The following is a 20,318-nucleotide window of genomic DNA, read 5'->3' on the forward strand; positions in this document are numbered from 1 at the left end:
AGATTGACCCAGGTAGACACCGTGGAGGCTGTCAAGCACAGGAAATACTCCTGGATGCTCACACCACTTCTGAAACAATACACTGGGAACAAGGATGCAAGCAAGGACTGGTTTCCATACTTTACATCTCACTTGACAATTCTTCCACGTAAAAATGTGGCACACAAAGTGAATTAAAACTAAATATTTTGCTAACTTGAAGCTTAATAAAGAAGGCACCTGAAGAGTCTCTCGTGCAACTTAAAAAACCTCTGTGAAATATTACCGAGATAACTTTTTTGCCATCAGTGCCAACACTCGTCACTAGTGTTTCTACAGTTCCTATACGCTTGGCAAATACATCTCCTATATCCTGGGTGTCCAATCTCTCTGTCAACACCTTTTAATGAACTTCTTCCTTTTGCTGGGCGCCTGTTCAAAAACCACACCAAAACCAGTCTTCAGGATTTCTTATGTCATCGTTCACTAAAGGGAGCAAGACTGGACACCTTCAAGGAATCCCTATCTTGCAGTGCTGGTTGTGAAGCAAAAGCAGTTAACATTCAGAAAAATCATGAATTCTCACGAAAAAACACATCCTGCTGCTGGATCACACGCCTCAGCCCCCCGTGGCACACCGCTGCCCAGGGAGCCGTGCTCGTTCCAGGAAAACAACTTGCAAAGGGATGGAAAAAAAATGCCGAAGTTTTCTTTTGCTTACACAAACGACTGACTTCTGAATTATTTTTGCTTCCTTCAGATAAGGTTTCTGTTCAGCGTGACAGAGCCATGGCAGCAGGCATAGATCATCTTGGCTGCAGCAGAGGAAGCCCACGGAGCCAGGCTTGGCGGCAGCTCTGGGGGTGGTGCTGGCAAACAGCTGCTCCAGTCAAAGGGGTAGGGGAATTCCTTCCCACCCCCAGCACATGGGAAAAATTATATTACAGAAAGATTATGTTTTGGAAGATGCACGCTGGAGGTCTCTTACTTAGGAAGACTTAATCAAAATGAATAAAAAACATCCTCCTCAGAAAAGAAATATGGTACAGGGAAACTATTTTAAACTTCATTATAATGCATGAAGATGAAATTTTAATCATAGGCCGGGAAGCTGGCTTTTGCCTTAAGAATAGTAATAATTACCAGATTTCACTCAATATGAGCAAACAGAAGACAGTAATTTGAAATGGCTAAATTGCCATTAACTTTTTACTCCCAGTATCACTCAGTTAAGACAAAAAAGGGAACGAGAAGATGAAACATTTAAAATACTTAATAGGTGGCCTATACACTACATTTCCATAATTAAAACCAGGCTGTTGTAGTTCTGTATCTATCAGAGTTCACTCAAGAGATTTAAGAACATGCAAGTAGTATGTATCAAACAGAAAAAATACAAAATCAGAGAGTCATAAACAAAAAAAAATGTCTCCCATTCACTTAAGGAAAGCTAAAAGTTTTGGAAAAATTCCCTGATAACAGGACCAAAAGAAGACACAGTATAACAGAGTAAGCCCTTAGAAGGGGAAAGACAAAGTGGACTATGCAGAAAAGGCAAAAAGATGCAGGACAATCCAAAAGTATCTCTTTAGAAATTACTGAGGAAGGGGCACTTGAGATTTGAGATGATCTGTTTTTCATTTCACAAGTAACTGATTTAATGGTCATATGCTAAACAAGTGTTAATCAACGTTTGCACATGCACCTGACATATTTGTAAAAGACTCAGCTCTGAACACATTTCGTTTGCTGATGTTCTTTTCCAAAAACACTGAAATACAACAGAAATTTCAGAAGCCTTAATACATTGCTGAAAATGGGCTGATGGTTTAAACCATCAAGCTGCACATTTTAAGCGCCCACATGCCCATTAACCTTCAAGAAACCCCACGCCAAACAACAGTAAATCTGATGGGATTCTACTAATAAAGTATTCAAGGGCTGAGATTCAATTAACAACAGTCAACAGAGTTTTGGGAAAACTAGTTTTCAGCATCAAACAGGCATGACTTCGTTCTCTGATGAGCTTAAAAGTTTTGGTAAAGGTAGCAAACTTTCGTGGTGTATTTGGCTTTTTATGTACAAGACACTTGATGTGTTAACTGTGCCATAAGCTTCCATGAGAACACAGACTACAAGGACTAAGAACTATTTAGATGATGCATCTTCAACAGTCAAATATGGGTACTATTAATTAAGCAATAATAGCCCTTATGGGGTGTGCCACAATCTCAATTATGGCTGATGCTTCTCATATTTATTGAATATCTGGAAATAAGTGTAAATCAACCACCAGTAATTACCGTGGATAAGTGTAAGAGTGGCAGATAGCTACAGGCAATCGCATAGACAACACACTACGCTGTTTGTGTGATGGCAATGCTTCCAGATGAAATATGTTTGAATATAATGAAATGTAATTGAGTAAGGAAGAAGTAGGGAAAAGTGCATCACCACAGGAACAACTGTTTGCTGGAACACTGGAAGTACGGAAGGTGGGTCCACGTACATCAGAGAATCCCCCTCTTTAAAGCCTACCAGCCTTGTCAGTGGCAGCAAAGAGCCTGCCATTTCTCTCCTGAAATTTCACTAAACTTATGATTGATTATGGACTGATTATTAAATAACTTTTTTATTTTTATTAGTTCAGTACCTGATATTTTGGTAACAGCTTCAAGATAGAAGTTGGAAACATTTGGTGTAAGGGCTAGTACTCATGACAGTCATTCCCATCTGTGCTGGGCTAGAGGGTATTTTAATGTGAGTTTTCCTGTGATCTTAGGAGAGGTATGTCTGATGAGACATTAGATGTATTTCTATAAAGAGAGCCTAAGAACTTGCTTCACTGGGCACAGTAAAACTTTCAAAAGCTGTTTCATTAGATCAAGCATTAGCCTTGCAATTTACAAGCCTCTGTTTCAAAAAAAAAAGTGCATTCTTAATGGCCCTCAGAACAAAGGATCCTCTAAGAAAGGACACATGCTCTCCTTGTTCTGAATGGGAAATTACTGTGCAGCAACACAAGTAAGGCTTCAAGACTATGGTTTAGTTGAGGACTCTGATTCAGGACTGGTAAAAAGAAAATCGTACAGATACATGGTGTACACAGCACAGACATAGGTTTCATTATGCTAAGCAGTTCAGAGGCCTTAAAACTATGAAAAACACTCTTTTGGGAGGCAGAGATGGAGGGGAGGCTGTTAAGTGTACCCTGAGCCAATTTGTGGGTTAGGCAAGTATGGCTTTGGCAGTTTCTCACTGCCACAGGATGCACGAGCGTAAAAGAGCACGAGAGACTTTGCACTCTACATTTCACAGGTACGTGGGATCACTGCAAAACAAAAAGGTTGGCTGCACCAAGTGGTATTTTCTGCCTCAGTTGAACAACCAACCAACAGACATAACTATCAGAAAAGGCACGGGAGAATTAGCAGTTTGTAATAACCATCATTCACAACTTGAACATCCGTGTATGTGAGCACAAAGGGACAAGGTTTGGAAGACATGACACGAGCAAAAGCTCAGCCACGAAACCACTGAGCTTTGCTCTCACACCGTTTCACTGGTCGTCACCACAGTGAACCAAAGCACCCTGCAGCCGCAGCTTTGTTAAGATCAAGGAGGTACTAAATATACATACATTTTGAATGACAAATTCATACAAAAGGAGCTCAATCACAACTGAGATTTTGACTTTAACTCGTTAATTGATGTTGGAGCTTACTCTTTATACCAATCTTTGAAAAGCCAAAATCACATTTGCTGGCGCTGTGATGAGTATATTCCAAGCGTATCTGTAGAAAGGCCTATAGTTTTAAGTACTACCACATTATCTCTTCAGATAACCTTGCTTGCCTGCCACCTGTCCTGTAGTCCTCAATTTCCATGTACTTTAAGGCAGCTCAGCAATGGAGAACACAAAAATGAAGCGACCAAGAAACCTAACACTAGCACAGGACACCTCAACGATCACTTATCACTATGTTTAAACTTTTCTAGCAATATGCATTTAGAAATGTAACTAATCATTAAAAATCACTGTAAAAAAAAAATAAGTAAAATAAATCCATTTCATTGGACTTCCAAATACATTTCTTCAAAGTATACTCAGAATTTGTCAAAGGTATATTATTTCCTATGTATGATACACTGTTGTGAGGAAGTTACGTACGGGTACAAAATGAGTGCACAGCAAGGACTTGGAAGTGGAAGAAGTATCTTGGACCACAGAAACTTGACGTTTCACACAGCTACATTGTATCATCCCCCTCATGAGTGATTTAGCTTTGCTGTGATAGCTATGCTGAACAATCCAGTTTATATCCTCCTATTTCTGAGTGAGAGGACTTGGCATGAGAGGAAAGGATTCAGCAGTTGGTATCTCAATGAAAACACAGTTCCTCAGCCACTGAAAATACACAATCTCTGACAAACTGGAACAAGAATAACACCTTATTCTCCTGGATGTGATGCAAGAAAATCTGTTACAGATTTTTCCGCATGATTCTACCCCCACCCCACCCTCCCTCAATCATCCACTATGTCACCTAAAACTAAGGATTAAGAAAATCCAAACCGGCATGTTAACAACATTTATATGCACATTATTTTCCCAATCTGAAACCCATCAAATCTACTAAACTTCTTCCAAAATACAAAAGGACTTACCCAATGTGTCTTTTAGATTTTTAACCAGAGAACCCTTCTTCAAGCTGTTTTTTCGCTCCACATAATTTGATGGCACATAGCCCGTTTTGTTGGCCGCGTTTCTTACCCTCCACCATGTCTTGGAATCATCTAATAGCCAAAGACGCTCATTTTTCTTGATGTCAAGTTCTTGGTCCTGCTGTGCAGTGTAATCCCACTTTGCAATAACAATAACTTCTTCTGTCATCTTTCATGGAGTCCTTCTGCAACAAAATATTAACAAATGCTCATTAGTAAATCATATCGTGTAATTCTGACTCAATTTTTATTACAACTTCTGAAATAAGCAAGAAAAGGGTAGGGAAACATGTGAAAGCCATACAGAGAAGAACTCAGACTGGAAGTCATATTGATCCTTCTTGCTCTTTCAATCACTAAAACATGACACCGCCTTGACTGCAAATTCTATGCCATAAAGTATTACATTCCTATGAATGTATATATTATTCAAATATACATTAACAAAGGCTAATTTATTACACTCATTTATTTTTTTGCACACAGCATTATAAAACTATCCTAACACCTGGTGTTCAAAGTTCTGATCTGATGGGAAAAATAGCAACAACTCAAAAATATTTTTTTCCTTCTGCCTTAATTGTCATCTTCATACTAACATATTATTTATAAGTGTTCTGTGTTTAAACAAAGTGATACTTTTTTTTTTTTAGCACAAAGCTAAAAATACTTAAAGGAGGAACATAACTCAGCAAGGAAATCTGCCATCAAGGAGCGGGTACTGTCTTTAGCAAGCCCCTTGCTCACAACATTTTGCACAGGCCATCTAGAGCATTTCGGAAGCCTTTGCTCCCCTTTGCCCTCAGCTCACCGCAGTCCCGTGCTGGGCCCAAGTCTGCAGGGTGGAGAAGGACACCCACTGCACTTCAGTGAATTGCATTTCACTTCTGCCCTACCTGAAATTCATCCAGAGTTCTGTCAAGACCGAATGAGTTGTCTTTTTTCACTTAGCTGTAACAACAATGATCTTTTCCAAAGCTATTTATCAGTTGCATAAAGACAGCTGCACGCCTGCGCGTTTTCCTACGCATCCCAGTAATTATCAGGAATAATGTGAGGGAGCACAGTAATGTGCAAGGAAATGCCAGTAGCAGTGACATGCAAACATATTATAACGCCAACGAAAACATGTTGATTTTTATCCTCTAAATTCTGAGAAGTTAACCAAAATTTTCTCATCTCTGCCAGAGGTTTTTGAGGAAGAGGGAAGTGGAGGAGGACAAGAGACAGTGGGAGGTGAGAATACATTTTAAAAAAATAAATCTGCTACACTGATTTTCAAGTAAAAGCTGCAGATTTCCTTTAAATTACAGATTAGTAGAAACAAGACCCAGAGTACTTCAAACTATTAATATCCAAGGGTCTTTTTACCATTAATGGACTTTGTTGTCTAGTTTGTAGCAATCCACAAGCCTATGAACTCTGATATCTAGTAGTTTACATGACAGTTTCAGAAAACTCCCAAACCTCATTCAGTATGTAAGCTATGTCACCTATATTCAGAAAGGGTTCCCTCTGCAGTCTGTAAACACACACACACACACACTTTCTCCCTTTAGCTTCAGTACAAGCTGTGAAAACTACATGCTAGACAGCCCAGCAGTCTACTCTTGCAAGAAAAAGTGTCTTCCTTACAGGTTAACTTTAAATAAGACACTGTACTGGATGCCATTATAATATTTAATAGCCTCCTCTTCTCATCATTTTTGTTTCCAGGAGAGCATCATACAGGGTTGAGCTATGGTTGCTTAACTATTTGACATCAAATTTCTGGAAAGCACCAGCAGCACACTCCTCATGGCAAAGGTAGGAGAACGTTTTGAAAATCCAAAGCTGAAATCAACAGGTTCTCTTTTCCAATTAGAAAACACAAAGGAACATAAAACAAAAACATTATTTAGGCGTGCATTTGTGTAGCTGAGAGGCCCAAGATGAATTAAGAAAGTAGTTCCAATGTTTTGAACAACTGAAAAGAAACATAGTACAGTTCAAGCAGGCTGTGACTTACAGAGGTGGAACTGATCATTTTAGAAGAAATAAGTCACTAAACTCTTCAACATTTCCCTCCTCTTCAATAATATTCCCGACTGACAATGACACAGGAGACCCTGAGCTTTGGACAGCAGACTCCAATAAACTGCCCTGGTTTCTGACTCCCATAAAACAGCCAGCCTACAGGTCGATAAGCTCTTGTAGCCGCAGGGGGACTGCAATCAAGCACGTTTCAGAGGCTGCCATCGTCAATATCATCTCTCTCTCCAATTTCAATCGTTCTATTTTATCTCAGCAATTGTAAAATGGTCAATTCCTACTATTCCAAGGGACATGGAGAACATGAAGAAATAGGACACCATCAACGCAGTCGCCTGATGTTGCCACCACACAGAATCTACTTCTAAAAAAGGTTGTTTTCACAACACAGGCAAGTTAAAATCCTCTATCAATATGAGAATATATTAATAATTAAAAACCACATTAGGCATATTTGACTAGCGACTGTTGGAAAGTTATTAAACTCTTCCTATCCTTCTGAAGCAAAAAAACCCCACCCAGATTCTGTAACTGTTCTAAGAGCTGTCAACCGTTTCCCTGAGGTGCTGGGCAAGGACAGAAGCACAGGGAGAGCCCCACAAGTCAGGGCTGACAACATCAATGATACAGTCCTCCGAAATTCACTCAGGACAGGGAGCCCCCAGCTACCCAGTTTCTACAATTCCAGTTATTATTAACATGTAAAACTGCCACTTTGCCTGAGAAACGACATCAATTCACAAGCAGGCCCCTTGCACAATACAATTTTGGCAGAAGCACAGAGAAGCCAAGTTTCTCAAGCGGCACGCTCACACAGAACCCATTTCAGTGAAGTGCTCCAGATTTCGCTGAATGTTTACTATAAATGGCACAAGCATTCCTTCCCAACTGGGGACAGGATTTACTGAGAGGCAAAGTGCATCATTTAATTGCTACTAAACACTTCCTCAGTTAAAGCTGCATATGTTTGAAAGTCTGATTGTGATGTTTCTTTTAGTTTTGCGGGCAGTTGTGTTTGGGTTTTTGATTGATTTTTTTAACTTTTTTTTTTTTAACGTGGGGAACTAGTATTAAAATTCTTAAAACTACTCTCTTATGGTTACATCACCAGACTGGCTCCATCAAGGACAATAAGGTTCTTCCTGTGACATTTGCAGAGCTAAGATTTCGTTGTATGTGAATAAGGATATATACTGTTTCCCAGAGGAGGAGAACAGACTTAACAGTTTGGAAATTATTCTGCAATACAGCTGTGTGCCAAACAAAAGATTTCAAGCAAACAATATAACTAGATCTTGGGGAAAACATAAAGAAAAAACAATAATACAGCCTTCCAAAGCATCTGAATGTCCCACAAAAACTTGACACGTGCTCAAAACGTGAAATTTCTCTAGTATACTGCTTAAAGACTGCACAACAAAAAAATACCACAGTCCTCATAGATTCTAATGTTAACATGAGACTCCTTCACATGAAGAAAATGAAAATCCGTTACTGCTAGGAGTGGACAGTCTTCTGGAATGTTCCTCCTCAGAAAGCCCAGAAGTCCTAGTGCTGAATTAGAGAGTCCTCTCCTCACACCTGAAAGGATAACACTCACCCACTGACTTTAAAAGGCACCAGTGAAAAGCTTTGAAATACCTACACAAGGAGCTGTAAATTTATGAAATGCAACACAGTCATTTCTCAGTACAAGACTGTTTCACTCCAAAAAGTAAATGTACGGCCTTGTTTTTTAACCTTACCATATCAAGAGGCCGTTTGCTTTACTTTTACAGCAGCTGACTCCCAACTACAGTTTTTAAAACAAAACAAAAAAAACCAAACCAAATGAAGACACTACGCGCTACACGAGCAAACAAGCAAAACTCCACAAGGCAGCTGACTCTCAACTACAGTTTTTAAAACAAAACCAAAAAAAAAACAAACCAAATGAAGACACTACACGCTACACGAGCAAACAAGCAAAACTCCACAACCTAGAACCTTAAAAAGTAATTCTTATATTAGCTACGTGCCTGATACACATTTCCAATCTCTTTTAACCCAGCATTTCCTTCATTGCTAGCAGTCATAGTACACTTACTTATTTTACCAACTTTATATTTGATGAAATGTTACAACTAACTAGTCAATATTGAGCTCAGGTATTTTCAACCACTTTGGCAGTTATCACTGGAATATCAGTATCAGAGCTCGTGTATAGACTTCATCAGAAGAAAGTCCAGAAAGGAAAAAATTATGTTCAATAAACTACCAATGATTCAAGAATTTAATGTCAGGAAAAAAGTCCCCACCAAACAGCCACCTATATAATTTTGAACCAATGCTTAAAACTGAACCATACAAGCAATATTTGAGATTATGGAATCTTAAATGTGGAGGAACTTAAGAAAATTTGCTCCCACAAACTTGTAAATACACTTGTGATTTTTCATGTGAAAGATCTGCTCAGTTGACGTTATTTTAAATATCATTTTTAAGGCCTAGATTTCTTTTTTTTTTCTTCCCACATAGGGCTAATGTGTTTCTCCCACACTGATAAATAAGAAAGGATCCACTTCAGCATGCCACCTGCACTGGAATCTTCTCCTCTAGACTGACAGGAGTCAGCCATCCCTATAGTTTAATGCCTTGGCCCAAAGGGCAGAGAATCACAGAAGTAGCACCTTTTCTTGCCTTCAGCATCTTTACAACATCTTCAGGAGGAAGGCTTAGGGTTATGTCACAGACACAGTTAAGACAGTGCAAGCAGGAGGCATGGCTGACCTTTGAAAAAGCAGTGAGAAATGAAGCAGTTGCTCTCCTCATTCACAACTTATTTTGCAAAAAAGGAACATGGCTGAAAAATGATTGACAGTAACACTTGAAATTTAATCCCTCACCAAGGGAACAAGCAAAAATTCTATTAAAAGGCAGTGACAATTGATACAACAGACTCTTCTGGAACTGAATGTCCTCCCAAGACACTCTGACAGAAAGGTACTAAATTAATACGGAGGCTTTTGCACGACACTGATGCACATAAAACATGCAATTGTTATCCAGTATTACATAAGCTGTAATTACTTTACAATAGTTACCTAACTGTCTTGGAAGAATGAAAAGTTAACTAATGACATATCGTGGATTTCTCTTAAATCTGAAGGCTTAACAACCTCTTTTTCTCCTCCTACCCCCAAACTCTGAAAATCAAAATGGGTTTTGAACCCTGCAGTGCGTGTTGCAGACGGGCCAGCTATCTTACGTTCACTTGGTTAATCTTTCACAAACTACAGCAAATATGCAATATTTTGTCCTTTAAGGTAACACAGTTGTGGAAAATAAAGAAGTGTCCTTCCATCAGGGGCTCTTTCATTGTAGGCAGATGTGCTTACTGTATTTTTTAATTAATAAAACAATTTGTACTAGATTTCACCCCAAGTAAGTTCCAGTCTGAACCTTTGTTATTTACAAAGATGCAATCTCTGGTTAGCCTACATACTGTTTCAGGATGTTTGAAGTTTTGTTTTCACTTGCGGTTGTTTTCTTTGTTGCATGCATGGCTATTTTTTCTTTTTTTTATAAATAGGTCTGGATGAACAGTTTTGACATACAGAAAGATTTTAAAGAAGCACATCTCTCTACCTTTGAGATTGTTTCACTTGGTTCTTAGGGACCAGTAAAGCATCAAACTCAAAGACAAATCTCAGAAGGTATTAAAAAGAAATGTGAATTCAAATGAAAACTTATGAAAAAAAAAGAATACGCCTTTTAGACATATTTTTAGCTATTTACAGTAGAACATAGCATTTTTGACATTTAAAGTAAGTATGTTTAAAAAAAACCAGGAAAATATCACCTCTTTCATGCAAAGGCCAAAGATAACCTAAACGGAGCAACACATATTTCTAATGATTGTTACACAAAAATCTCAAAATGCAGAGGTTTAAAAAGAGTAAACAAGCTGACTCAAATTAAGGCAAATCACAGCTCTTTGTTAAAACCAAGAAGACTTCTTCCATGCTTTGTTACATGCTGGTGCTTAAACAAATGGCGATGGATCACATAAAGGCCATTCACCTTGTCTAACTGCTTCCGCAGTTTAACACTTTCACGTTGCATATAATGTGTGTCAGTCCACCCCAAGGAACCCATTTCTTTGGAAAAACGTCACTGCACAAAAAAATATTGTAAGAATACTCTCCCTCTCTTTTCAAAACTAAGTATCTGTAGTGACCAAACATTTATCACATCGCTATGCAGTTCTGAAGTGTCAAACCAAGACCTGAGCAGAAAAAAACCCAAACACACACATACCTGGCCTGCCTAAAATTGCTGACTGTTTTAACACAAGCTTGACAATTAATTTGGGGAATTTCACTATTAGGTCTCATTAGGATGCACCAACTACAGAACTAAAAGTGATAGCTGAGTAAGTGCAAGTGATTATTATCTAATTTACTTTGATGTGCAAACTGAAGACATAGTCACAATCAATAGAAGCTCTGTCAATACTTGAGAGGAGTCAGTTTTCCAAAGCTGAAAGCAAAGATGAGTGGAAGTTGTAAAGAATAAACGTGATCACAGATGTAAATAAACGGATGCACTGTGATGGAGGAATGTTTTATTACATTTTCCAATTTACTCTCACAATATAGCATTTATGAAAGTAGTATTATGCTGTTAAAAACCCCAACTTGTTTAAGAAGTAAAAAGCTCGAGGTTTCTTCTCTCCCCTTTCGCTAGTCCTTTCCTTGAAAAGGAAAAACTACTAATGACAAGCTTGTTGGGAAATGCAAACTGAAAGTATCAAAAGAAGTGCAGTTTAGCTCATTAAAAACTATTAAAAATTATTAAACTGCATCTGGAATAAATTAAATACTAGCAATAGAATAAGTACAGAATTAGATAGATCATTGCTTCCTGCAAGTGATTGTAGGAAAAAAAAAAAGTCTAATACTTATTTCTATGCTACAGGATTATTTTACAGTGACAACCATTTTCTTCTTTGTTATTAACTAGGGTGTAAAAATAATAAGAAAAATAAAACACTTTTAACCTTCAAATGTACCCCAAGATAGCAGAACCCTCCAGGAAACTTCTACAGTTTTAGCAGCAACTCTCAGGGAAATTTAGAGCAATGAAGAATTTCTGGAGAGTTACAGTTATGCCACTAATTTGAAAGCATAAATTGGATGGTCTTTGATACCACCACCAAGCAGTCAGACAAACTCTTATCTTAAAGAAAAATAAAGAGACAAAGGATTCCCCCCCAAAAAAACCCACAGAGCAGATTACAAATGTACTTATTAAAAGGGTTTTAAGTAAGATAGGCATGAGCAAACTGTACATTTTTCACTATATGGGCTCCTGATTTAGGTCTACCCATCCAACTCAAACCCACACTGGACAGATTAACAACCAGCGCAGGGCAGGCCCAGCCCCAGGGGTGACTTCAGAGGCAGGCCCAGCAGGCCCCAGGAGCCTTTCTGGCAGGCCCCAAGACATTTGCTCTTGGGTGTAAAAGTACTTGGTTTCCTTATGAGTCACCTAGGTGAGAAGAAAAAAAAAAGAAAAAAGAATTATAGATAAAACTGTGAGGGCGATACAGCCCGGGGGAACGGTTGATCACCTCAGAGGCACTGCGGCCTCTGCACCACAGGCAGGACCGCTCTGCCGCAGCCCAGTTCTCCAGGTGTCATAAGTGTGGGGTTTTGTTAGATGGTATTTCTTGTGAAAGGACCACTCTTAATTAACCAGCAATTTAGAACTACACTAAGTAACTTAATCTTGATGCCACCCAAGAGCCTGGCCCTACACACCTCAAACTCTCTTCCCCGCCCTGCATTGCTCATCTTCATTTTGGGGCACAAAGCTGCAAGGTTTGGGGTTTTGTTTCTTCAACCGGAAGCCTCTGACAGCTTCTAAGTCGCATTAGCTTCTCTCGGCCCCAAAACATATCTGATAACCCAGCCTCTAACACAACTGCAGCTACACTTCAGCGCCTTGTATCCTGCATTACAGAGCAACTGCAAACAGGAAACCACAAGACGAGTTTAGTGGTAACAAATTTCTGCATAGCTCCAATACGGCACAAAAATGAAGCTTGTTTTTTTTCCTTGTGAATGGCTTAAAAGTCTTTTTAAAAGACACACAAAGAAATAAAGGAGAATATATATTAGAAACACCCAGAAACACATCCTTCCTGCTAAGGAGTCAGCACAGCACTTTACCATTCAATAACAAAAAAAATCTCACTTCATGTATGTTTAGATAATAACACATAGAGGAACACTTGTAAAAAAATTTTCCACTCAATGTTTTCATGAAGCCTATCACGCGAATCAGTCTGCTCACATGAAATAAGCAAGAGATTGCTTCACATGATCTTTTAAAAAGTAAACTTGCCATTTAAAGAAAAGATATAGTTCTAATCACAAAGCCTGCATGCCCTTGGGTCTCTCCATGTTGTGCCTGCAGCCCAGAATCTCAGCAATGACTGTCTCCGACGGCTATAAGTGATGCTTACGCCCTTCCAAATCTCCAAGCCCCACTCCAGCAAGACGATGTAGCACCAGTGACTACCAGCCAAGAGGAGTGGGGACACCCTCAAGGCAGAGAATGCCCAGAACAATGAACGCTGCGAGAGCAACCCACCAGCTCACATCTTTCCTTCTTTCTTGTAAGTCAAGGTCACCTCATGGACATGGGCTGCCCATTATACAGACTAATACAGCTTCGTAATACGAGGCATATGGTCTGAGAAAGGTTGAAGTTGCAAGAAGATGATGTCACAACAGCAAGACTCTGGAAAATAATGTTAGTTAAGAATAAAATTGCTAACATTTATATGACAGTGTATCAGAAACCTTAGCCTGCTGCCTCTCTAGTAGCAGAAAGAGAAAGCTGTCCGGGCTGCTGCAGCACTAAAAGAACACAAATCTGAGTTCCAATCTTCCATTAATTCATGCGATACCACCCTAACTTTATACAATGTTCACTCTGTTTCATGTTGTGACCTGCATACAAGCTAACCTTCCCAATTCCATGTATTTTTAATTTCATTAGTAATACTGCTGTGTGACAAAATTTCCTGGTCTGGGGCAGTTCAGGATACAAATGCTTAATCAATGTGACAGTTTTTAAAACACATAATACTGGAGTGCTATCTTTATGCGATAAGCACTCTGCTGTTTCTGGAAGCCAAGTTTTTAAAAATCTTTTGATGTCTTAAGAGAAAAGGATATTTCTATACCCTTTTTTTTTGCAATAGCATGCCTATTATAAAGCAGGCAGTGTTCATTTTTAGCTTTTGATAAATGATTTAAATTCAAAAAATCTATTTCAAAGGACAACAAGCTGGTATTTTACAAGAACAAGCCAGTATTATAGCAACATATGTTAAAGTTTTGCAATACTAGTAAGGAGCCTTATAACTTACCTATGCATAAAAGATAATGATAGTTATACAAGTTACACAGAAAACACTCTAACAGGTCTTTAGCTAAGCTGAAACTGAGTATGAACACCAAGACACACGGCAAGGGTCTTAAAATAAAAACCTGGCTCAAGTCTTTCCATGAACATGGGTTGACTATTAAGAAATCAGCTAAGAACAACTTTAAGAGATCAAAACCAACCAACCAATCTATATATTTAGCTTGTTGGGCCAGGAAGGGCTGTTTTTAAGAAATCTGTATTTTTGTTCCATTCTGAAAGCAGTACAAAGATTATCAGACAATGCCAGCAACCTTCTAGAGACAGTCAAAAAACATTATGAGAGGATTTTTGTAGTTAGATGATTTTACTACTGTTTCGTCCAACCTGCGTTGTATTTTTGGAAGAAGGTGCTTCTCCGTTTCTTGAAAACTATGAAAATTTGAATCTTTTCATGCCATTGTATTATATACTCATCAGAAAACATAAGAAGAATGAATTATTACACCATTATTGCTGGCTTCAGCCTGCTGAAAGTGGGGCAGGGGAAGTAAAGTCTGAATAACAAGCAACTCCAACCGCAGACAGCCAGCGAATATCCCTTCCTACAGAGCCCTTCCTCCAGCCTTCAGCCGCCACCTGCTTGTGGCATCTGCCCTCAGACCTCCCATCCCTGCATCTGAGCAGGCAGGGGCTGGCAGCAGCCACAGGGTCTGGCGGGTGCGGGCAGCAGCCACAGGTTCTCCTTCTGCCTCTGCCAGCAGCCTACACAGATGCAACTACTGCAAATGACCCAACCTGCAGTGACTTCTTCCACTAGCAGTGCAAAAAAACCTGCTTCTTGCTTTATTTTGAAGGCACCGCCATCAGGAGAGATGGTTTTCCACAATCTAGACAGCAATGGCAAAACCCAGACTGTGAAGAGAAGACATCTTCAGACCCTTCAGCTGCAAACGGTGCGAGACAAACAGGGAGGAGGCAGCTTTTTTGACCTGTATTTCTCGGCTACAAAGTAAACACAATTGAATCTCAAATGCTGCCTCACATTTAGATAAATAGACCGAGAGGGTCAGAAAAGAGCATCAGCTCACCTTTTCCTGAATTCTTTTAAAAGCAGTTTCAGAAAAGCCACACAGCTAATAAACAGCTCAACTGCACTAAAGGAAACTTTTTGGAAAAAAGAGACCTTGTCCCTCTATAAAACAGTGGTAATGATTAATGGCCACATTTCCACATTGGTTTATAGGTGTTTCTAGACATAGATAAGCTTAATCTTTGTCTCTGTTGCTCTGGACTGTTATCTCTCCATTCCTCCCAGCAGAAAACATTTAAGCTTACCTAAACACTTGGAAATACATGAAAACAAAGAAAAAAACAAGATAGAAGAGAGGGGAAAGTCCAGAAGAATATAATGTACATTAGGTGCCTCCACAAGACAAAATTACACCTACCAACCTCTTCACACTCCCTTAGAAAAAGTGTGTAGGATGGAGTCAAGCACACAAGCACATAGCAAAAAACCAGACACTCTACCAAGAAGACATTTAGATAACATTATTGGTGTGACAGCCTGGTGAAACATGCTCTGTAGAAGAACAAATCAAGTGTACTGCAGTTCATGCACTTTCCTCACTCTCAAGAAACCTTCCACCTAGCCTCGAAATTAAAACAGTCAGCCACTCACAACATGGTGAAAACCATGGAATTTTATAAAGAAGACACCCTTGAATTTCTTTCATGATTAAAAAAAAGAAAAAAAAAAAAGGCATTTGAATTATTTACTTCCATTGTCGCTTCGCTTCCCGTAGCTCAAACATTCAATAGAGGCTGGAGGAATTATACTTCATTCCAAGTGTTGGTACATTTATGCATTGTATAAACAAAGAACCGTCCTCAGATATAAGAAGTTTAACCTTGATCTAGCACAGAAGGACAGAGCTCAGAATCACTGTGGATTGCTACGTTTTACTGCTAATCCCTTGAAACACTGCTACCTACTTTTCAAGGGATTTCACTTTAAACTGTCTATAAAATGCTGAAAATAAAATTGAACTGCTGACCTTGTGTTCCCCAATAGAAAAATCATATATTCGCCTTTTAACTAGAAAGAGGAAGAGATGTTTGTTCAGTTCAAACACACATTTATTCCCAATCAAGGCTACTTAAGGAAAAGAAAAAAAAGGAGTACATTGTCCATTTCTAGACAATGTTCACTTTATAGTCTTAAGCAATTTATTAATTGCTTCACAAAAAAATCTCACCATTCAATCCCCCTCATGAGAGTAGAAAATGTGAAAAATAAGTATATTAAAACAATTTAAAACTTTCTGGTGGCTCCCAGAGCACTAAGTAATTTAAGGGCCCTGCTCAGACTCTGTTCCTATGAGTTTTCCAGTTTACTGTCATTTCACATACTGAATAAATTCTTAGACTTAGGGATTATTATTTTTTTTTAACCAGGTCATCTGGACCACAATTTTTGTCCAATTAAAAAAAGGTGCAGGTGGCAGTGAAAAAAAATACTAATTTACTTCTTAATTTAACTCTTAAGGCAAATTTCCGCATTTTTACCTTAATTTGGTGCTACCGAACACCTATTTCTCATATCTAGGAGAGTTTCCCAGACAACAAGCTACTTTCTGGAAGCAGCATCTTTGAATAGTACAGGTAAAAATAATCACTGGACAGAAGCAATCATTCCTGATTCTGTGCTTATGCACATAACCAAAGAGGTGGCATGAAAGATACAGTGTTAGATTTCATTACAAAACAGCTAATACCATTAAATTTATTCCTGTATAAAGCTGTACATCTTCCTGAAAAAGACTGGAAAACGAGATAGGAACTCGGAAAGCCATCCTTTTAATTTCCTGATAGGGCACGTACCAAGAGAAAGTGCAATTTAAATGAAGAGGCACTCTCAGATCTCATATGAGATGTGAATAAATGCTGCAGCTTCACAAGCCTCTTGTCAGCGAGGCTGACTGCTGCATGAATGCTACACAACCAGGAAAACTTCAGCCCAGGCAAGAAAGGGCCATCCCAGTCTCTCCCTGAAGTCACTCGTTCTCCTTCCACCTAAGAGCCCTTCAGCATCAAGATGGGAATCCTCTCTTAACATGTTCGAAATGCAAGCGCAGAGGAAACTCTATTCCTCCCACTTTTAAAAATAAAACAGTTTTTAAAACGGCCTGTTGTATAGCTCTTAAAAATGCTTTAAAGTCAAGACTGCATTTTTGGTCTGGAATGTTGGCAGCATTCATTCATTCCAATCAAATTATTTCTTGTGTATCTTCATTTCCAGTGAGGTCCTCTTGTAATAAATAGCACTTACGAGTGCTCTGCTACACAATTACAGCAGTAAGCCATTCGTAATTCCTCAGTCAGAGGGGTGGGACACATAACGAAGAGAGAAACACTATTCAACCAAAGGCGAAACGGATGAACAGGGATTTACTAAAGTCCTTCTGTCAGGCATGCTCCAGAGAATGCAGGCTGCTGCAAAGCATGTTAGGAAGATGCTCCTTATTCTGAACACTTACCTTGCAGTTCAGGTGCCAGCTGCTCTAAGACAGCTTACATAGACAACCTAAAAGGTTATTCCACTACTATTGCCCCAATGTCATTTTCCACTGCACCAGAACTGCTGCTCAAGAAGGTAAGCTTCTGAAAGTAAACTTTTAGCAGATAAAGACTAGGAATAACTGACTTTTCCTGTACCAACAGCTACCAAAACCCAAGAATAAGCAATTAGAAGAATTCACATTTCCATGAGCAAAACATGCATTCAACAGAGACCAATACTGCCTGGCAATAACGGACTCTCATCCTCCTGTATTCCCATATTTAGCTCCAGCGTTTGAACAAAACTGAATCTTTCCAAATTCCTCTAACTCTCCTCCTATTGTTTTATCTTCTGCCAGAAATTTCTCCACAGTTCACTTTTCTGAATAAAATCTCCCTGCAATACACAAATTGCTTCAAAATTAAACACGTGGCTTTGGCTGCTACAGCACGTTCCCCATCATCCAGAAATGTTATGTACTTTCACAGTGATGAGACATTCTATCCTCAAACACTCACAGACACATTTTCTTCCTTACTCCAAATAAATAACAATGAAATGCATCAACAAAAGTGAAAGAATAGCAGCCAAATAATTTCCAAACACAGAGACTGCAGGGATTAGTATTTGTACTAGAACCAAGATTAAATAAACGAAAAACAGGTTCAGAATCACAGGTCTGAAATTTGGAAGCTTAGTCACAGAGTTCTTGTTTCTTCTAGAAATTTATATTGTTATGCCATAACTCTTTTCTATGTAATACTACAACAGAAGCAGATAATTTATTATCTAACTCAGACCTTCCTAAGAGAAGTCAATAGTGTTACACAAATACTGGGAGCTGTGGAGTAGGGTACAAAAGGAGCGGCAAGTTACAATCCCTTAACTCATCAAAAGTAGGAGCAAGCATATTAAAAAAAAAAAAATCACAAATTACTTCAAGGTGAAGAAGAGAAGGGGGAAGACTCATGCATCCCCTTTGCCCATGGACCTCAGGAAGAACTTAAGAGAGATCCCTTTTCCTTTCCTGTGTAACAGAACCTCTGAATGCTTCAAGTGATTAATACCAAGCATTTTTATTTTACTTGTTCTTAAGCTTCTTGTTGAAAATTAATCTCCAAGGAACAGGTCTTGGACTGAAGTGTTATTTGATGCCTTGTTCCTGCTCCTCCCCAAAAAACCAAACATTTAGGTTCAAAAACTCAACTTTGAAACCCAACTTTAGTTCTATAAAGATCAGCAGCACTGTGGCACTGCATCGAATGCTGCCCTTGGTTTTTGCTTTTCTTATTTTTAAGGATTCTGCAGAATTAGTCAGAGTACTGACTCAGGATGAAGAGATGCACAGACACCATCACTTGCAGGCCAGAATCCTTAGTCTGTCCAGTGGCCTTACTTTCTGCTGTTATTTTCCCCCCACAGCTCGCAAGTCAGGAAAGATGTTAGAGCAGTCATTCACCCAAAGAGTGTTTCAAGTGCAAGTCAGCAGTTGAGAATGCAAGTTTCCATAATCCTCGTGACAGTAAATTCAATTTTTAAGGAGCGCAAAAGATAAAACCTTGTTTATGAGCTAGTTTCAAAACTAGTTTTATAAATACATGCACACACACAAGACACAAGGGTTGTGGTTCTAGTCAAAACATTTAAGTAAACCCAGGGATGTCATACCCTTTTCTTCTTGCTTTAGTTTACCAAGCACCCCGATCTTCATCATCATAAACTAGCACTCTCTCTAGCAATAATAGAACAGACCTTCCCAGATCTTATACAAATTCAGGGCTGGCAGAAAATGACATTCAATAATCTTCAGGGAGGAAAACTAATACTCTCACTGTTTAATCTTGAAAAACAAATTCATAGATCAAATATAAAGAGAGGTCCAACCCTCACTCAACATAGAACCCTCATCCAACAGCATTTTTGGGGCTGGTATGTGATAACTTGAGAACTAATGGTATGAGGCAACTCAGCTTATCAGGGAATGTGCTAAGCAACAGAGAAAGAGCTACTGATTTTGGTGCAAGTTGGAAAATTCAAAATATGGATCCCACAACTACCTGCTGCTTCAGGGAAGCCATCACCTGCTGTAGCCTGCTTGCATGAGAGGCAGATATTTAACCTGCATACAGGAATACATCTGCTAAGATGTCTGTCTTTCACATAAAAAAAAAAAATCAGGCTACAGGTAAATTTTAAAGGTTAGCAAGAAGAGGTGGAACAAGCAGTCATGAGGAAAAGATATGCTAAAAAGAAATAGAAGGACTCAAACTAGGAAGGAAAAAAAACCCCAACAGTGTGAGTAGCAATGACAGGAGCAGGGGGACTTGTTGGAAGGATTATGCATGCAGCTGCTGAATCAAAAAGCAGGAGTAGATCATTTAAAAGAACGAAGTGGGGAAAAACAGGGTGAGGGAGCAGGCAGAAAAAAAGCTGCACAGCGGCTCTATTATGGGGAACAACTAGAGCAGCTGACACAGATAACAGCTTCCAAAATAAGGAGGGATAAGACACAAGCTGCAGGGGATCCCTGAAACAAAAGGGTGCAAAGAGAGAGCACAAAGGAGAGCGCGGGGTTAAACCCGGGAAACTGCAAGGAGCA

At 39.1% G+C, this 20,318-nt stretch overlaps 1 protein-coding gene across 1 annotated transcript in view; it reads right to left on the reverse strand.

Moving 5' to 3' along the window:
- NCK2 (NCK adaptor protein 2) overlaps window positions 1-20,318 on the reverse strand; it is a 52,847-nt gene that overhangs the window by 26,828 nt on the left and 5,701 nt on the right. The window contains exon 2 of the mRNA XM_009872947.1: window positions 4,648-4,889. Within this exon, the coding sequence (XP_009871249.1) occupies window positions 4,648-4,873 (226 nt within the window). The 5' untranslated portion in view covers window positions 4,874-4,889. The remainder of the gene's footprint in view (window positions 1-4,647; window positions 4,890-20,318) is intronic.

The sequence above is a fragment of the Apaloderma vittatum genome, unplaced genomic scaffold (assembly GCF_000703405.1).
Source record: "Apaloderma vittatum isolate BGI_N311 unplaced genomic scaffold, ASM70340v1 scaffold4367, whole genome shotgun sequence".
In the NCBI taxonomy this organism is placed as follows: Eukaryota; Metazoa; Chordata; class Aves; order Trogoniformes; family Trogonidae; genus Apaloderma; species Apaloderma vittatum.